General features: G+C 54.7%; 1 protein-coding gene across 1 annotated transcript in view; it reads left to right on the top strand.

The window, feature by feature from the left end:
* SLC66A2 (solute carrier family 66 member 2) overlaps positions 1-12,331 on the top strand; it is a 50,842-nt gene that overhangs the window by 34,593 nt on the left and 3,918 nt on the right. Inside the window, exon 4 of the mRNA XM_082668393.1 lies at positions 348-564. Within this exon, the coding sequence (XP_082524519.1) occupies positions 348-564 (217 nt within the window). The remainder of the gene's footprint in view (positions 1-347; positions 565-12,331) is intronic.

Here is a 12,331-nt window from a genome sequence, read left to right as displayed (position 1 = left end):
CCCCACTCGGTCCCGTCCTCCCCCACACTGACCTTGGCCTCCCCACTCGGTCCCGTCCTCCCCACACTGACCTTGTCCTCCTCACTCGGTCCCGTCCTCCCACACTGACCTTGACCTCCTCACTCGGTCCCGTCCTCCCCACACTGACCTTGGCCTCCTCACTCGGTCCCGTCCTCCCCCCACTGACCTTGTCCTCCTCACTCGGTCCCGTCCTCCCCCCACTGACCTTGTCCTCCTCACTCGGTCCCATCCTCCCACACTGACCTTGGCCTCCTCACTCGGTCCCGTCCTCCCCCACTGACCTTGGCCTGCACACCTCGTTCACATTTCTCTCCCTTTCGCCCTAGACCTCGACCCCCAGCACTTTTGGCACTGGGACAGCTTTGGGGACTACGTGCAGTGTGTCCTGGCCTTCACCGGTGTGGCGGGCTGTGTCACCTACCTGTCCATCGACTCGGCCCTTTTCGTGGAGAGCCTGGGCTTCCTGGCCGTGCTGACCGAGGCCATGCTGGGCATGCCGCAGCTCTGCCGCAACCACCGCCACCAGTCCACGGAGGGCATGAGGTAGGGGCGCGGCAGGGACCCGTGTCCACGGAGGGCATGAGGTAGGGGCGCGGCAGGGACCCGTGTCCACGGAGGGCATGAGGTAGGGGCGCGGCAGGGACCCATGCGCACATCTGCTGCTTCGCTTTCAGTTCAAGAGCAGCTTCGGGTTAGGACGCTGGTCTTCTGACCTCTTGACGTACAAGCAGGTGTGCTCCTGTGCGACAGGTGAGGGGAAGCCGAGACCCTCCCGTGAAGCAGCTCACTGCGGGCCATGGACGGGAGGCGGGGTCCACAGATGTCTCCCGAAGGCAGAAGGTTCAAGCCCTTTAATGTAGGAAACAACGCGGCAGCCTCCTCCCCCTTAGCACCACCAAGAGCAGGTCTCAGGCGCTCCCTGCCTCCCTCAGGCACAGTTCCATTTATGAGAACATCAAAAAGCAAAAAATGCTTTGGAATTAACTTAACCAAGGAGGTGGAAGACCTGTACAATGAAAACTACGGTGAGATGCCACCTCTCACCCGTTTGGATGGTGACTGTCAGAAAAACAGAACAGCAAGTGTTGGTAAAGGATGGGCAAAGATTGGAATTCTTGTGTTCTGTTGGTGGGAATGCAAAGTGGTCCAGCTGCTGTGGAAAGCAATATGGCATTTCCTCAAAATATTAAAAATAGAATTACAGTGTGACCCAGCAATTCTACTTCTGGGCATATAACCAAGAGAATTGAAAGCAGGGTCTTGAAGAGATATTGTACACCCATGTTCATAACATAATAGCATTATTCATAACAGGTAAAACACGGAAGCAACCCAAGTGTCCATCAGTGGATGAACAGATAAACAAAATGTGGTCTGTCCATACAATGGAATATTATTCAGTCTTAACAGGAAGGAAGTTCTGACACAGGTTACTTCATGGAGTCGTGAGGACGTGCTCAGTCACAAAAGGACAAATACCGTACGGTTCCACTTATACGAGGGACTGAGGGTCATCAGATTCATAGACAGAAAGTCGAATGGTGGTTGCCAGGGGCTAGGAAGAGGGGAGGATGGGGAGTTATTGTTTAATGAGTATTTATCTATGGTGTTTTTGAGTGGGTATCTCTCTGTATAGATTTTTTTAGTGAAGTGTAGAAACTCTACCTCCCTTTGTGATATTTTTAATGTAGTATATTTTATATATGTGATGTTTCCCTCCACTTATAATTTTTTTTTTTTTTTTTCCACCAACTTTGCCTCTTTATTGGCCTTTCAGGACCCAGCAGCCGGACCCTGTTTTCCTTTGCAGAGGGACACTCTTACCACCAGGCATGGGGAATTCAGGCCTGGAAGCATCTATGAACAAACCTTGTTCCTTCTTTTTTTTTTTTCTTTTTTTTTGTTTTTTTGCAGTACGCGGGCCTCTCACTGCTGTCGCCTCCCCCGCCGCGGAGCACAGGCTCCGGACGCGCAGGCTCAGCGGCCATGGCCCACGGGCCCCTCCGCGGCACGTGGGATCCTCCCAGACCGGGGCACGAACCCGTGACCCCTGCGTCGGCAGGCGGACTCCCAACCACTGCACCACCAGGAAGCCCCACTTATAATTTTCTTAAATATTTCCTCTATTCATATTTAGAACCACATCAGATAATATTGTAATTTTTGCTTCAGTCAACATAATGCACAAAACTGAAGAGGACAGGAATGTCTATTGTGTTTACCCTTATTTTTGCTTATGATGTTCTTCCTTCCTTCCTGCTGTTCCAAGATGCCTTCTTTTCTTGTTTTCGTTTTTGTTTTGTTTTTTCCTGTTTTGAGAAACTCCTGTAACTAGCCTTTAAGGGTATTTCAGGTGGTGGCAGATTTTTTTACTTTTCCTTCACCTGCGAATGTCTTGATATCCCTTTCATCTCTGAAGGATATTTTTGCTGATACAGGTTGAACTAGGTTGATAGTTCATTTCTTTTAGCCCTTGAGGAATGTGCCACTTCCTTCTGGCCTCTGTGGCTTCTGAGGAGAAACCCACTGTGATGTTTGTTTCCCCTGTAAGTAAGGTGTTGTTTTGCTCTAGCTGCTTTTGAGATTTTTTTTTGGTCTTTAGTTTCCAGAAGTTTGACTGTGACGTGTGTCTTGGTGTGGATCTGTCCTGTTTGGGATTCACTCAGCTTCTTGAATCCCTAGGGTTATACTTCCTGCTAATTTGGGGAAGTTTTCAGCTGTTATGTCTTTGAGTACTTTTTCAGTCCTGCCCTTTACCCCTCTTGTCTAGGACTCTGATGATGTGGAACGTTAGGTCATTTGCTATGATTCTTTTGTTAAGATCGTTTCTTTTTTTGTTATGGTTCACTGGTTCTTTCCGGTGTTCCAGCCACTGTGCTCTGAGAGCCCATTTACTGACTGTTTCCTTTGGTTATTGTATTTTTCAATACAGTAAAACTTACATTTGGTTCTTCTTTACATATTTGTTTCTTTTGTGAAGCTTTTTGTTTCTTTGCTGAAACTCTCTTTTTTCATTTGTTTCAAGCATATTCATAATTGCTCATTGAAGCAGTTTTAAAGCGGCTGTTTGAAAATCTTTGCTTTTTCTCACAGTTTTGGCATCTAAACACTGTCTTTTTAAAATTTTGTTTGAGATCTTCTTGGTTCTTGATATGACAGATGATTTCCAGTTTAAACCTGGACATTTCCACGTTATTTATAAGACTCTGGGTCTTACTTAGACCTTTGGTTTTAGCTGGCTTTCTTGACAGTACCCTGGCGGTGGGATTGGGACACCTGGCAGGAGTAAACGTCTAGGATTTCCACCCTCCTCTGCTATCACGGGTGGTGGTGGGGCTGCCTTTTTTTCTGTTTTGTTTGGAGTAGAGCAGTTATTGGCTAAAGTTGCCTATTCTGCCAGGCTGCACCCTTCCTGGTCTTTTGCACAGAGAACAGCCTGTTCCTGGGGCCTCCTGGCATTTCCTGCTTCTTCAGCTCCAAGTCTGGCATTCCTGTGGCCTTTTCCCCACCTTTGAGAGTCTTGTGTTTCTGTGTAATGTCCAGGGTGTATAGGGGAGGAACAGGGAGACGATTCTGTCTTCCAAGAAGCTGAAGTTTGTGTCACACCTGATTTTAACTAACCCTTTGTTTTTGTGTGTGATCCTCTTATCTTGGGTATGGGACACATGACTGCAGCTGTCTTTTAAAAGGCTGACCTTCTAAACCTCCTTTTATCTGACCACCGTCTCCATGTTTCTCCAGAAACATCCTTGCCATCTGACAGTGATGCACGGATGTTTTAATTTGCCCAGCTCATCTACTTGACTGACAGCCTTGAAGGCAAGGACTGTATCCTGTTTCTTTCTTTCCCCAGCACCTGACAGTGTGCTTGGAAAATTACAGCAGTTCAGTTCAGTAAATATTTATTGAATGAACTCAGGAAGGACTAAAATAGTTGATACTCGAAATCACTTTCGGGAAAGTGAGAACACTTGGGGAAGCAGGTATGAATGTGGAAAATTTACCAGTGTGGGTACCTAGCTGATCGGGCTAGTTCTTGGAGAATTTGTGCACAACAGCAAAAGTTGCAGAAGGCCCCAGTGGGAATTGTCCCTGGTGGGGCTGTGGTGACTCAGCCAGCAAAGGCAGTGTTGGAAAGACGCCAGGCCGCACCACGGAGGTCTGTGCTGCTCTGCAGAAGCGCGGGCGTGGGCGTGGCCATCCCCCTTCCTGTCTCAGGGTGACCTCGGGAGTGACAGGATGCGCGGAAGGCCCTGGTACCTGGGGCGTTGGACCTGAAAGGAGGAAGCCCGGGTGGTGCACGTGCTCCTGAGGTTCTGACTTTAGGGCGGAAAGGATGCGTGTGGTCATCAGCCTTTGGTGACCGCAGCCCCTCTCCCCCAGTGCCCTCCCCCCAACAGACCACCCGCCTGCCTGGTGGCACTGGGTAAAGGAGACAGAAGGCAAAGGCGGAAGGGAAGGGAAGGAGACTGCGGTCAGTGCCGCGAGCAGGTCGCGAGAAGGCCCGGCTGCGCGGGGACGAAGACCCGCTCCATGCCAGCCGGCGGGGCCCGAGCAGGGCCCGGAGCCAGCGGAGGGGGGCAGTCTCTGTCACGGACATGGGCACGGGCCGCTAATTCAATCAGCTTGGAGTGAAGGGTCCTCTCAAGAGCCCCACTCGTCCTCGTTAAGACGACTAACCTAATCGTGGGCCCTGCCACTCAGAGCCGGCTCTGGGTGGAGGTGTGATTAGGTTAGGGGCCTGTTCAGCGTTGCTGTCGTGGCAGGGCTCCGTGGGAGGGTCTGCAGGGCCAGGCCGCTGGGGGCCTCTGCGTGTGGTGTGGGGTGGCGTGTCCTACAGGTGACCGGAGGTGAGGTGACGGGAGGGTCACAGGTTCTCTGCTCAGCTGGAGTTAACAGAGAGGTGACCTTGCTCTGTGTGTATTTAAAGGGCCAACACCCTTTTTCTTAGCCGTGAGCACAGACTGAGTGCTGAGAGAGAGAGTGAGTACAGGGCTGGAGCCTGGTTACAGTTTTGTTTCCTGTAAAATTTGTGCTTCTTCGAAGAAGTCTGTGTAAGAGAAACTCTGAGGTGAAGGAATTTTCACGCATTGATGGATTAAACCTGAAGCAGGTGCGTAAACAGTGCAACGCCGGCACAGGCTTCTCCCAGCGCAGCTCACGGGCACCCGGGCCTCCGCGCGTCCCTCTGCTGGGTCTTCCCTCAGCCCCACCGCGGTCTCTGCTCCATCCCTGCCAAGCTCCGTTTTGTCACTTTGTCCCCAGGGTGGGGCCTTCTTTCCTTGCTCAGTGACGTGTCTTCAGAACAGCTTGGCTGTCACACGTCAGCAAATCCGATTCCACGATCCTGAAAATGAGACTCTTAGGTTTCCCTGTGCAGCCCGGGCTGGTCTGACCTGCGTCTGACCCTTCCCTCGTCCCCAGGGCCAGCACGATGCCACCCGTGTGTTCAGGGAGCCTGGATGCCCGCGGGAGCCTGAGCTGTGGCGAGCATGGTTGCCCCCGAGTGTCCAGCCTGTCACGTTGTAGCCTCATTCCTACGGGGCGGATCGCGGGCTCCTGGGTGGGGCGAGGAGGGTGGGGCTGTGAGGAAAGCGCCCCTTGCGCTTTCCACATCCCGGCCTGGGAGAGAGAGGCTGGGGCTCCCTGTGTGCACTTAGCAGGGTCGGTTCAGCCCAGGTTCAGACCAGAACTTGCCCCGACACGGGACCCTCCGGCCGGCTGCATGGTCAGCCCCCCTCGGCATGGACACAGGAGCCTCCTGAGGTTGGTTGCTCCCGTCCCAAGCAGAGGACCAGAGGCCTTCCTCCCTCTCCTGCACCCAGGCCCGGACTCAGGACTTGGTCTCAGGGCTGCCTCTGCCCCTCGTCCCCACTTCCCAGCAGCCGCTCTGCGTGGCCTGACCCAGCGTCCTCAGGCATCCATCCAGGGAGCCCGCCGGGAGGGCTGCTTCACCCCCCGACCTTCTCTGATGGAGAAGCCCTGGACCCGCTGGGATTTGGGATTCTCAGAGCCCTGTGGTCAGGGCCACCACAGATCTGCTGCAGACACTCAGCCTCAACTTGCTTCAGACAGAAGACCGTCAGGAGGTGTAAGAAGGGAAGGGGCTGTGAGGTCCTGTCTGAGGGCCAACTTCATCTCCTGTGGACCTGCTTGGAAGGGCCTACCCATGACGCCTTTAGAGGGTGTGAGCCCACGCGCACAGGTGTGTGCACACGCTCACATGCACACACTCGCACAAACGCACAGATTCTCACACACATGCACATATGCTCACACACACACATGCACACACTCATTTTCACACACGTACATTTCTTGGAGGAAATGCAAGAGATACTTGATGATTTCCCTTTACAAAATGTTGAGTGACTGTTGCTTCTGAACCAGTACGAGAAAGTGCTGTCGCTTTCGAAATCATGTTACTAATGAGTGCAGAAGTTCCCTCCTTCCTCCGCGTTTTGGCCGGATCGGAAGATGTTCCCCAACAAGTAATTACTGGAGAGCCTGGGGGCGGGTGGGACTGGAAGAGGAGGCCAGCTGTGGGGAAAACCATCCGGGGAACCGGTTACGATTGAGGAGGGGGAGGGGCAGGCGGGAAGCCCGGGAGCGAGCAGGGGCCACGAGAGGAGGTCGTGTGTACGCGCGTGCGTGTGTGCGTGCGCGGCCCCCGTGGTGTGGTGGGGATGCCCCAGCCCGCTGCCTTGTCCCAGCGGGGACACTTCCTGCCTTGACGGAAAGCGTCCGGGAAGTGTCCACCTGGTCCGGCTCCGGCGTTGCCCTTGAACCTGGAGCTGGGCGCCTGGAGCCTTGCCTTGGCTGCTCGGGAATCAGGGTGGCGTCTCCCCCGGGGGCCGCACGTACGTCACTTCTCAGCCCCCACTCATCTTCCTCTGTCGTCCTTGACACGTAATCAGCCCACAATGGTGTGAGCGGAGAATACCATGCACGTGGTAACAGCGCACGCCTGGGCTCCCACACACGCTTCTCCGCCACAGTACACACACGCACACGCCACACACCCCTGCACATGTGCGCACACGCCACACCCAGGGTCCAGTCGATGGACGAGGAGGGCTGGAATTAGAATTCAGCAAAAGCCCTGGAACTTAAAAGAAAAAAAAACTTCCTTGAGATGTAACCTGTCACACCATCGCCATTTAAAGTACGCAATTCAGTGGAGTTTAGGACTTCCAAAGAGTTGTGCAGCCGTCACCACAATCTAATTTTAGGACATTCTCGTCACCCAGGAAGCAGCCTCACACCCATCAGTACTCCCCGTTTCCCCCACCCTCGCCGCCAGGCCTGGGCAACCACTGGTCTGCTTTCCGTCTCTGCGGCTCTGTGCTCGGGACACGTCATGTAAATGGAATCAGACGATGCGAGGTCCTTCATTGCGTTCACTCTGCATAATGTTCCCAAGGTCCGTCCACGTACGATCTGTCAGCGTCCATCTTTTCTAAGGTTGGATAATATTTCAGTGTGCGGACAGATCAGGTTTTGCTTATGTCTTCTTCAGCTGGTAGACATTTGGGTTTGACATCTTTTCGGCTGTTGTGAAAGTGCTTCTGTGAACATTTGTGTACCAGTTTCTGTGTGGATGTATGTTTTCCTTTGTCTTGGAATACACCTAGCAGTGGAATTGCTGAGTTGGTGGCTGCACCATCTTCTGTTCCCACCAGGGGTGTTCGGGGGTTCTGGCTTTTCCACACCCTCACCAACGCCTGTTACCCTCTGACCCCTTGATTGTAGCCATCCTCGTGGGTGTGAAGTGGGATCTCCTGTGGCTTTGATTTGCGTTTCTCTGGTGACTAATGACATCAAACACCTTTTCCTGTGATTATTGGCCATTTATGCGTTTTCTTTAGAGAAAGGTCTATCCAGATTCTTTGCCCATTTAAAAATTTGGTTAGCTGTCTTTCATTATTGAGTTGTAGAGATCTTTAACTGTTCTTACAGATACATGATTTGCAGATATCCTCTCCCGCTGTGTGCTGGCTTTTCACGCTGCAGCACAAGATTGGACTTTGATGGAGTCCAATGGATCTTTTTAAAAAACTGCTATGCTTTGGATGTCACACCCAAGAAACCATTGTTTCTTGTGACCCACGGTCACAAAGACCTACTCCTGTGGGATGTGTTCTGGGTAGGGTTTGAATTTCGGGGAGCTTTGGATAGGCGGACAGGAGGGTAGGTGTGGCCCGGGCCGGGAGGTGGGAATGAGGCGCGGCCGGGGAGGTGTGTGGGCTGCTGGCGGGGCCGGGGTAGGCGCAGGGGTGAGGCTCTCACCTCGTGGGCACTGGCCGGGCGGAGGCTTTCTGGACGGCCGGATGGGGCGAGGATGAGGTGAGAGGTATTTTAGGAATAGTCATCTGCCTGCTCACTTGGGGAGGAAACATGCTGGAGCCAAGAATGAGGTACCGGGGGCCCGGATTAAAATAGCACGAGGGCGGGGAGGGCCAGGCATTTGAGGCAGCAGCTGGGGTGGGGCCCGGTGTGAGGGGGGACCTAGAAAACGGAATCCAGCTTCCCGGCGCCCCCTGAGCTGGAGGAATGCAGCCTGGGGACGGTCTCCCCTCCCACCCAGACCGGCTTCTGCAAGGTTCTCTGAGCCCTGCGCCCCCCGCATCACTGGAGCCCTGGGCCAGCTGAGCCCTCTGTCGAGGAGGGGTCTTCCTGGAGACCCAGCCGTGCGCAGCAGGCGAGCTCCGGACGTGGTGTCCACGAGGACGTCCCTGGCCTGCTGGCCAGTGGTAGCCAAGCCTCGGGGCTCGCCCTGCCCGATAGCTGTTGAGGGTAAAGGATGACCTAACACCCGTGTGGGGAGAATGGGCCTGGGCTCGGCACACGTCCACAGGGCACCGCAGGGTCTGGGGTGACCAGAGGGTGCGAGGCACGAGCTTGTATGTCCAGAGCGCCCTGCACGAGGGCTCACGTCGCTCAGGCTGGCACTGGTCTGCTTAGACGGGCCGGGAGCAGCCTGATTAATATTTGCCCCGAGCCCTCAACACGTGGGGCTGCTGGTGGGGCCTGTCGGATTCCTGCCCCCGGGGCGAGAGCTGACTGTGGGCCGGGCCCGGGGAGGCGCCTGGGCAGCTAAAAATGTTCGTGTGTGTCAGGCAGGGCCCAGCTCTCTGCAGTGACCTCACGTCTCCACTTGTGGGGTGAAGGTGCACCTGTGCCTCCAGGGCCCAGACGGACACCAGCCCGGGCCAGGCTCCAGCTGTGCCTTCTGCCGCCCCCTCCCCAGCCCTTCCCACAGGGTAAGGCACTCGCTGTGTGCCCTTGGGCAAGCCACCCGACTTCTCTATGCCTCAGCCTCTCCTCTGTGAAAGGGGCCGCACAGGCCACTCCGTGTTGTTTGTTTTTGGAGGGGGGGGTCTTTGAGTCTCCTATTAAGTTCGGGTACCTCTGGGGGAGACTGGGCCTCAGCTCTTAATTCTGTAAGATGGAACTAGACTCATTTATGACTCGTTGGTTCTCTTCCTGTCTTCATGGCCTTTTGCAGACATAGCGGTTGCTTGTGGGAGCTTCTCCTTGAAATGCTTGCTCTGTGGGTGTGGGTTTTCCTTTGAAATGGAGGTGCTCCGAGCTGTGGAAAGCTGGGAGCAGCCTCGCTGGCAGGCTGGGCATCTCTGTAGCTCAGATGGGTGGCTCCGGTCTGCCCAGGTGCCCGCAGCCTCCCGGTGCCACCCGGCCACACTGGTGCCCAGTCCCCCGGCGCACACCGCTCCCACCGCAGCTGTCACTCTGGTGCGTTTCTCCACCGTGTCATGTGCATCTCCCTCCCGCCCAGCCTCTGCAATCCCCCCGGGGTTCTACGTGTGCAGGTTGACCCGAGCCACTGCTGGGCAGCCCCTGTGCTCCCACCTGCTGCTCTTTCCAGATACCGCTGTGGGCGGCCCCTGTCCAGTCCCCTGTGTCCCCGGACCGTGATGCAGTCACCTACAGGCCATTTTTCACACCACTAGTTCACTCTAAAATTCCGAGTTGGTGCACCAGAGCAGGACAGAATTCAGACGGAGAGAGAGGCACAACTTTGTGGCGACAGATGCCACGGAGAAGGGATGACAGCAGTGAGGCATTCTCCCTGCTGCTCCTCAGCCATCGTCCGGGGTCTACTAGGTCAGGTGTCCACAGGGACCAGTCAGCGAAGGCCAGCAAAACGTGGGACGGGGCACAGGGTGGCCAGTGATGGAATGCTGCTAATCTCAGATCTTTTCCACGAAGGGCCCGTCTTTCCCCTCGGGTGCAGCTACAAATCCGGACGGGACGGGTGGAGCAGCTCTGGGTGCTGGAGCAGACGGATTGACGTTTTGTTTTTTCACATCTGCCAGCCTGGACTCCGGCGCAGCCCCAAGTCCAGAACGGTGTGCTGGGTAGAGAGCTCCGAGAGAAGCCGCTCTGCCTGGTCTGAGGGGCAGGAAGGGCTCTCCTCCAGGACCTGCGGGGCACACCACCACCCAAGTCCCCGCCTGGCCACCAAGGGCTGCCCACACAGTGCAGATACGAGTAGCGCCGCAGTGGTTTTGAAAACTGAGCAGAAATTGAGCCGTAGCCCCTGAAAACCACCCAGAACTTGCAGCTTGAACTCAACTTAACCGCGTCGGTTCCCTGGTAGAACATAAAACACGACATTCTCCACAGGACTGAAGCAAGACAGTCTCCTTATGGAACGTTAAAAACGTCTAGGATATAAACCCAAGTTCCTCACCACGAAGAATAGGAAAATCTCAGCAACTCTCAAAAGACGATCAACAGACAACAAAGAATTGAGAAACAGTCAACTAAGGTGACAGATACTGGAATTATCAGATTTTCAAGGCACTGGTGTAACTGCTCTAAAGGGCAACGGCAGACGCTCTTTAAATCAATGCAAAGACGGACCATCTCAGGAGAGAAATAAAAGCTGTAAGAAAAGCCAGCCCGAAATTTTTAAATTGAAAATACAGTAGCTAAATAAAAACTACACTTCAGTAGTTCAGTAGCAGAATGGTGACGACACAGGACGGATTAATGAAGATCAGTGAAAGTCTGAACAACAGAAAAAAAATCGGGGGGAAAAAAGAGAACAGACTCAGGGACAGCACCATGAAATCTAACATTCGTGTCGCCTGAGCCCACAGGAGAGGGGAAGGACTGGTGCAGAAGAGAATGCCGGAGAAATAACGGCTGACGACCTCCCAAACTTGATGCAAGATCACCGTACAGCTTTAAGATGTTCAGCAAGTCCCAAACATGCATTACATCACAAACTGCTAAAAACCAAAGTCAAATAAATGTGGAAAGCCAGAGAAAAAGGACTGATGATATATAACAACCTGGAGTTTTAAATGCAGAGTTAGGTATCAGCTAATTAAAAACAAAAGTCTTCAAACGCCACGTGAGTCAACGCGACAAGCCAAGCGAGACGCGCTGGGCTGTTCAGATGGGTGGGCCGGCTGCAGGGTCGACGGGAGCCAACCTGCTGGGCCTCCCCGTGCCCTGAGTCATTCTCCTGATTAAGGATCATGGGAGCCTCCAGACGCTGTGGGTGCAGGTCAGGGGAGCTGTCCACTTCCTGTCCCGGTTCTGCACGGTCGGGCTGACACTCCTGTGGGCAGAGCAGGGGACATGGACATCCCTGCACTGGGCCACGGGCTCCTCGCCTGGTTTTACTGATAAGAGCTGACCTGGGGTCGGAGGTCGCCCAGCTCTGGGGTGAACCGGGGCCACCTCAGGGGCGCAAAGTGCCCGCCCTACCTGGGGCACAGACGGCTTCCAGCCTGGTGTCATCCTGTCCCTGAGGGTCCTCACCTCCTCCCTGTGACAGGCGGCCCCCCCTCAAGCCGTGGTCTGGTTTAGTGAGCCACGCAGTGTGTGCCTGCTGTGGGAGTGGGTCTGATTTAAACACTTTATGCAGGAAAACATGATGGTGCTCATGCCCGTTACCTGGCAACCAGGCGTTAGATGCTGTGTGTGGAGAGGTGTGTGCAGACGTGAGCGATAGATGACACGGGGCCGCTCTGTGCCACACGGACCGATCTCAGACTTTGGGAGTGGCACCGATGACCAGGAATGGAATCGCCCTCAGGCTGTCTTTTGAGTGAGGGGCCTGGCCTGGAGGGGATTCCCAGGAGAAGCCCGCATCACCCTGCTTCGCCCGGCAGCCTCTGCTTTCCTGCTTAGCACCCCTGGGTGCAGGTGTGGGGGGCAGAGGGCCGCCCCTCCCAGGCCAGTTCTCGTGCTGCAGGGTCAGCCTGTGGGACGCGGCATGAGGAGGTGGTGGTCTTCCCTCTCCCGTCTGAGGCCACAGCGTGTCTCCCGAGGG

Source organism: Grampus griseus, assembly GCF_964374135.1.
Source record: "Grampus griseus genome assembly, chromosome: 12".
Lineage (NCBI taxonomy): Eukaryota > Metazoa > Chordata > Mammalia > Artiodactyla > Delphinidae > Grampus > Grampus griseus.
This window is presented reverse-complemented; position numbering and strand designations above follow the sequence as displayed.